The following is a 6,751-nucleotide window of genomic DNA, read 5'->3' on the forward strand; positions in this document are numbered from 1 at the left end:
TCAGTGTCCCCCCAGTCCCCTTTAGTGTCCCCCATTGTCCCCCAGTGTCACCCCAGTCCCCTTTAGTGTCACCCCAGTCCCCTTTAGTGTCACCCCAGTCCCCTTTAGTGTCCCCCCAGTCCCCTTTAGTGTCCCCCCAGTCCCCTTTAGTGTCCCCCCAGTCCCCTTTAGTGTCCCCCCAGTCCCCTTTAGTGTCACCCCAGTCCCCTTTAGTGTCACCCCAGTCCCCTTTAGTGTCACCCCAGTCCCCTTTAGTGTCACCCCAGTCCCCTTTAGTGTCACCCCAGTCCCCTTTAGTGTCACCCCAGTCCCCTTTAGTGTCACCCCAGTCCCCTTTAGTGTCACCCCAGTCCCCTTTAGTGTCACCCCAGTCCCCTTTAGTGTCACCCCAGTCCCCTTTAGTGTCACCCCAGTCCCCTTTAGTGTCACCCCAGTCCCCTTTAGTGTCACCCCAGTCCCCTTTAGTGTCACCCCAGTCCCCTTTAGTGTCACCCCAGTCCCCTTTAGTGTCACCCCAGTCCCCTTTAGTGTCACCCCAGTCCCCTTTAGTGTCACCCCAGTCCCCTTTAGTGTCACCCCAGTCCCCTTTAGTGTCACCCCAGTCCCCTTTAGTGTCACCCCAGTCCCCTTTAGTGTCACCCCAGTCCCCTTTAGTGTCACCCCAGTCCCCTTTAGTGTCACCCCAGTCCCCTTTAGTGTCACCCCAGTCCCCTTTAGTGTCACCCCAGTCCCCTTCAGTTTTACCCCAGTCACCCCTCATCTATACCTGTACTACTACACCCCTTATCCACTATACCTCCACTCCTACACCCCCTATCCACTATACCTCCACTACTACACCCTACGTAGATGGAGGCACAAACATGATTTCCTATACTATATGGGGCCTCTGTTACACTGGAAATCAATACAGTTGTTATCTAAAATATTAAAATAGTATCTGATGCTGCAGGGAGAAAATGTTCTGTTTATTTAGCAAAAAAGGAAAAAAATCGAGATTTAAATCGAGAATCGTCAAAAAATTTTAAAAAATCGAGATTTTATTTTTTGCCCATATCGCCCAGCCCTACTCTAAACTGATATATTGTAACAAACCTGCAAATGTGGGAGTAAAGCTAGGTCAGGACAGGGTTTTTAACCTGAAAATGTTAATAATGTTGCCACTTACTGACAGCAAGCAGAGATATTGAAACAAGTTCAGTTAAAACTCTGCACAACTCTTCCTTATACAATGACTTTATTTACATAGGACTGCACCAGCCGTGTATAAGGGTTGTACCCTGGGCCTCTGGCCCTGGACTTGTCTCCTGTGGCAGACAGATCCGGTGACCCCTGTAAATAGGATTTTTGCTTGGATGACTGTAGACAGGCAGGTGTTTTTCCTGCAGCAGCGTTGGATGATGAGACCTGATCAAGGCTGTCACCCCCTCACTAATGTCCAATACAATAATGATGGGGGTTATCATTCAGTTTCCTCCCTCACAAATAATTTATTAACAGGACGTGAAGACAGGAATGAGGCTCATCCAGGGAGATCTTCTATTTCTTACCCTCGTTTTTTACCATTTCTGAAAAAAAAAAGAATTAAAAATAAAATTTTACTCCATGAGACCTCAAGTGTTGTCATAGTAATGTTAAGGGGACAGGGGATTCTTACCGAAGCTGTTTGGCTTTGCTGTGATTTGGTTTTTACTTGGTACCACGTTCTCATCACACAACGCAAAGTCGGGTGCTGCGTAATCTTCATCCATCCCCACCAGCAGCGTCATGAAGTCCACCACGGTGTCGATCTTCTCGTTGTTGCGGGTTGTCTTCTTCAGCGTGCACAGGACACTCAACCGGCCGAAGGACTTGAGCTCGAAAATGTTGGCGCGGAGGAACATGATGATGATGTTCAGGTCGTTGATGGGGCAGCCGAGCATCTTGTTGGTGAGCAGATCGAAGGCCGGGAGCATCTCGTAGACGTTCAGGAACTGCTTGTCCCAATGGAAGAGTTTGCTGATGTTGAACAGTATGACGGGCAGCAGGAGCAGGTATACCACCGCCGTCACTACGCTGATCACCTGGAACACCGTCACCGACACTAGTTTGCACTTGACAAATTCTGATCTTGGCGCTTCAGACACGAGGAATCCTGGAGTCACATGACAGTTAAATTCTTCCTGGAAGAAGACGCTGAGATGGAAGAAGCCCAGGTAGAAGCAGGTGAGGATGATGAGGAGCACCAGAAGAAGGTTACGCAGGATGTAGGTGAAGGCAATGTAGTGTGACCGCTGCTTACAGCTCAGATACTTCTCCAACAGAGGAAACTCAAAGTATCGGACATGGCGAGCGCTGGAAGAAAAGGATCCGATCAGTTATCAGTCATTGAGATACATGAGTCAAGTCATCTACCACTACTGCAGGGGTGTCAAAGTCGTGTCCCTCCAGCTGTTGCAGAACTACAATTTCCATCATGCCTGGACAGCCAAAGCTAAAGCAGTTTTGAAACAGCTGGAGGGCCGTGACTTTGACACCTGTGCACTACAGTGATCTATATGAGCTCCCACTTATATAGCGTCCATTATATCAGGTCTATAGAGGTATCAGTGAATATTGTGTAAAATGCACTGCTTACAACCAAAGCTGCGTTAACAATTCTACTGTCTGAATTACTTCGCTTTTTCTGACAGATCTAACACTACATCTCCCTCAATACAGTGCACCAATGAGTTCAATTTTTTTTTCTCTCTCACATTAAAGGAGTACTCTAGCAAAAATCTTTTTCTTTCAAATTGACTGGTTTCAGAAAGTTATATAGTTTTGTATTTTAAAAACTTAATTTAAATTGTATTTAAAAATCTCAAGTCTTCCCAGTACTTATCAGCTGCTGTATGTCCTACAGGAAATGATGTATTCTTTCCAGTCTCACACAGTGCTCTCTGCTGCCACCTCTGTCCACGTCAGGAACTGTCCAGAGCAGGAGAGGTTTTCTATGGGGATTTGCTGCTGCTCTGGACAGTTCCTGACATGGACAGAGGTGGCAGCAGAGAGCACTGTGTCAGACTGGAGAGAATACATCAATTCCTGTAGGACATAAAGCAGTTGGTAACTATAGGAAGACTGGAGATTTTTAAATAAAGTAAATTACATATCTATAACTTTCTGAAACCAGTTGATTTGAAAGAAAAAGATTTTTGCTGGATAACATCTTTAAAGCACTGTGTAAACCCCAACACCTGTGCAACACACACTGAATGTAGCTCTGCATGTGACAACGCATTATGAAATATTACAAAAATCTGTGATTTTCAGTTTTTTTCTATAAACCAGATATTCTTTTAACTCCTTTTTTAAGCCCCCCACTCATAAACCTGACTTGCTACCCTATATGTGATGTGCAGTACTCACGGCACCTTTTCAGCTCCTCCCAGAACAGCTGGGGGTCTGGGCAGGTCCGATGGGTCTTCAGTAAATGTTGCACCAGTTTGATGGATCGATTGTAGGATTTGTCAAGCTCGTCGATGATAAAGAGGAGATCTGGGTATAATGCAGACTTGGAAATGTATCTCCACAGCGAGACTGGGATATACATCATCACCGAGATGACCATCAGCATGAATGGGAACACCTAGTGGAATAAGAGGAAGGGACTGAACATGACACCATGTATCCAACCCTATGCTCACCATTGGTGCCTGATATGTAACCTCAAGCTCATGAGCCCCAAATTTACTACACACAGAGCAGTGATCTCCAACCTGTGGCAAAGCTGCAACCCCTAGTATGCATTAATATCCTTCAGCTTTCTAGGCATGATGGGAATTGTAGTTTTGCAATAGCTGGAGAGCAGCAGTTTAACACCTTTGTCATAGATACATATGGACGTCCCTCCAGAGTGTAGAGATTCTCACCTTATGGATCCCCAAGGATGTGGCGGACAGTTTGCCATCGGCAGTGAAGTCGTGGTGTGTCAGCGACTGCCAGCAGTGTTTGTCCACATACTGCACTTGCTTCTCAGTGTAGTTACTGGGGGGAAAGCAGAGGATTTGTGACCCTGTAATAGAGAGAACATTATGGAGTGGTATACAGGCACAACCAGGGGATGGTATACAGACACATCCACAGCCAGGGGATGGTATACAATCACAACCACAGCACAGTGCACAGACTCAGCCAGGACTGGTACACAGGCACAGCCAGGATGGGTATACAGCACATCCAAGGGATGGTACACAGACACAGCCAGGGCTGGTATACAGGCACATCCACGGGATGGTACACAGGCACAGCCGCAGGACAGGACACAGCCACAGGCCAGTACACTAGCGTAGCCAGGGGATGGTATACAGGCACAGACAGGGCAGTATACAGGCTCAGCAATGGGGTGCACAGTGTGTGAGGATAAGCCAATCAGGGTATAAGGAAAGCTTAGTAGCCCTGTAGTGACCATTAGTGGTTTGTGGCCTATATATATATATATATATATATATATATATATATATATATATATATATACAGAGAGCACCAGTGTCCTTGTTTGTGGCAGGAAAATGGTGCAAGTCTTTTGTTACATGACGGGTGGGATTTATCAGACCTTGTGCAGAGGATCACTGGAGCAGTTACCATAGCGACCAATCGGATTTCAGCCTTCACTTTCCAGAGCCCTTTTAAAAAATGAAAGCTGAAATCTGGTTGGTTTCTTATGGTAACTGCTCCACCTATTCTCTGCGTTCATAAGCGTTCTTTTACAGTTCTTTTGATTCCGTATTGTACCTGTTTTTTTTTTCCTATAGTTTTCTGTTTATTATTCATATTTTTTCAGTTTTAAAATTTTTTTCCCCTGTCATTTCATATGTCACAGAGACAGAGGTTCAGACCTCCATCAATTGTTAGATAGAGCTGGTAGGAGAGCGTAGGTGATCACTTCTTAAAGAGGCATTCGCATGTTCCGTGCATGGTCCGTGAATATATAAAATTGGGCCACGGAACGGAGTTTGGAGCTCCCGGCTTCATCATTCATTATTATGCCAGAGCACCAAAACTGTTTAAGGTTATGTGCACACTAAGGAATCCAGGCGGATCACCTGCCGGGGACTCAGCAGCTCGTCCCGCGTGCATCTCCTCCTGTGCCATAGACTCCATTCTATGGTGAGGCAGATTCTTTGGGCGGATGGCAGAATCTGCCTGACCATAGAATGGAGTCTATGGGACCAGCGGGGATGTGCAGGGGCAAGCTGCGGAATCCGCAACGGGTGATCCACCCGGATTGCTTAGTGTGCACATACCCTGCGGTACTGTACTGACACAGCGTTTGTATTATCTATTAACTATTTGCATTATCTGTGCACTTACCATAATTACGGAACATGTGAATGCCCCCTTACTGAAGCCTCTGTCCCTCACTGCAGCAGTCAGCTTCTATAATAAGTCTATGGAACCCAATTCCTGCACTGAGACGGGTATTGGTGCTCTTCTCCCTACCCCTCCTAGTGAAAGTCTGAACCCTGACTATTTTTATTTTTTTGCTGAAATAAAGATAACAAAAACAAATGGAACAGATCTGCATATAAGGTTTATGCAAAAACAGACTTATGAGTTAAAATTGTCACCAGTACAACTCCCAGCATGCCCTGACACATGATAGGAGTTAGTTGTGGTTTTGCAGATATAAAGGAAAGGCTGAGATGTGTGCTCTATCGAAATTCAGTATTGATTTCATAAACTACATAAAAAAAACTGATGGTGTGAACACTCCCTCTGGGTGCGGTCCCATGTTGTGGCTGCCATACATGCAGTGACTTTTGGACTACTGCAGTTTTAACAGTAAAATCCTGCGGTTATTGCTCACCGCATGGGGGCGTGATTATATCGGTATGTGGTAACCACAACATGGGGCCGTACTATATCGTAATGATACATCTGTGGTTATCAGTATCGAAACTGATTGTGATCGATGGGGGAGGGGATACGTATGTCATAGATCAGGGGCAGGGAACCTTGGCTCTCTAGCTGTTGCAAAACTACAACTCCCATCATGCCTGGACAGCCAAAGCTTTAGCTTTGGCTGTCCAGGCATGATGGGAGTTGTAGTTTTTCAACAGCTGGAGAGCCAAGGTTCCCTACCCCTGGTATAGATACACAGATCGTCCTTACCTGCAGAAAGTTCCCGGGCAAACGTCAATGAGACAAGTAGCAGGGGAAGACCGACTGACACCATCTTAATGATACGATCCAGGGGTAACTCCAGCCGAAGACCCTTCTTATTTGGGGGCACATCCGGCAGTAAAGCATCCGAGAGCATATACTCTGCCGCCCTGTTTGCTATTGACATGTTGGCTGCTTAAAATCACTAAAAATCCTGAAAAAATCTACAAAATGGAGAAGAAAGACCCCCAAATATTCCCTCCAGAGCCCCAACTCAGACTGAAGCAGCCGCCGCCTTCCCAGCACTTTATATACTGACCCGTTTTTTTTCCCCAAAAATAAGTCTCTTTATTCATTAAAATACAAGATGAGCAAAAAATACCCTGAAATGTTCCTGGTTACTGACAGCTTATAATTTACTGACCACAAGCCAGAGCCCTGGAGGATCCGAGCAGCAGATGTGGCCCCGGCCGGTGTCCTGACAATTATAGGGACGGCTCTATATAGAGATGTGTGGCTTCAGAGCCTTGTTATTATCCATGTGAACACAGCGGCTGCAACAATCCCCCCTGGAAGATGTGTAACGTACAATATAACACATGGCGTCAGGATGAACTCACAGCAG

General features: G+C 46.0%; 1 protein-coding gene across 1 annotated transcript; it reads right to left on the bottom strand.

The window, feature by feature from the left end:
• Positions 1–1,290: 1,290 nt before the first annotated feature.
• On the bottom strand, positions 1,291–6,492 carry PANX3 (pannexin 3). The gene is made up of 5 exons (XM_069948994.1): positions 6,136–6,492; positions 3,894–4,036; positions 3,396–3,610; positions 1,658–2,334; positions 1,291–1,568 (listed from the first exon to the last, which is right to left on the bottom strand). The coding sequence occupies exons 1-5, from the start codon at positions 6,311–6,313 to the stop codon at positions 1,540–1,542; spliced, it is 1,242 nt and encodes a 413-aa protein (XP_069805095.1). The 5' UTR covers positions 6,314–6,492; the 3' UTR covers positions 1,291–1,539.
• Positions 6,493–6,751: the final 259 nt, after the last annotated feature.

This window comes from Dendropsophus ebraccatus, chromosome 12, assembly GCF_027789765.1.
Source record: "Dendropsophus ebraccatus isolate aDenEbr1 chromosome 12, aDenEbr1.pat, whole genome shotgun sequence".
Classification (NCBI taxonomy): domain Eukaryota; kingdom Metazoa; phylum Chordata; class Amphibia; order Anura; family Hylidae; genus Dendropsophus; species Dendropsophus ebraccatus.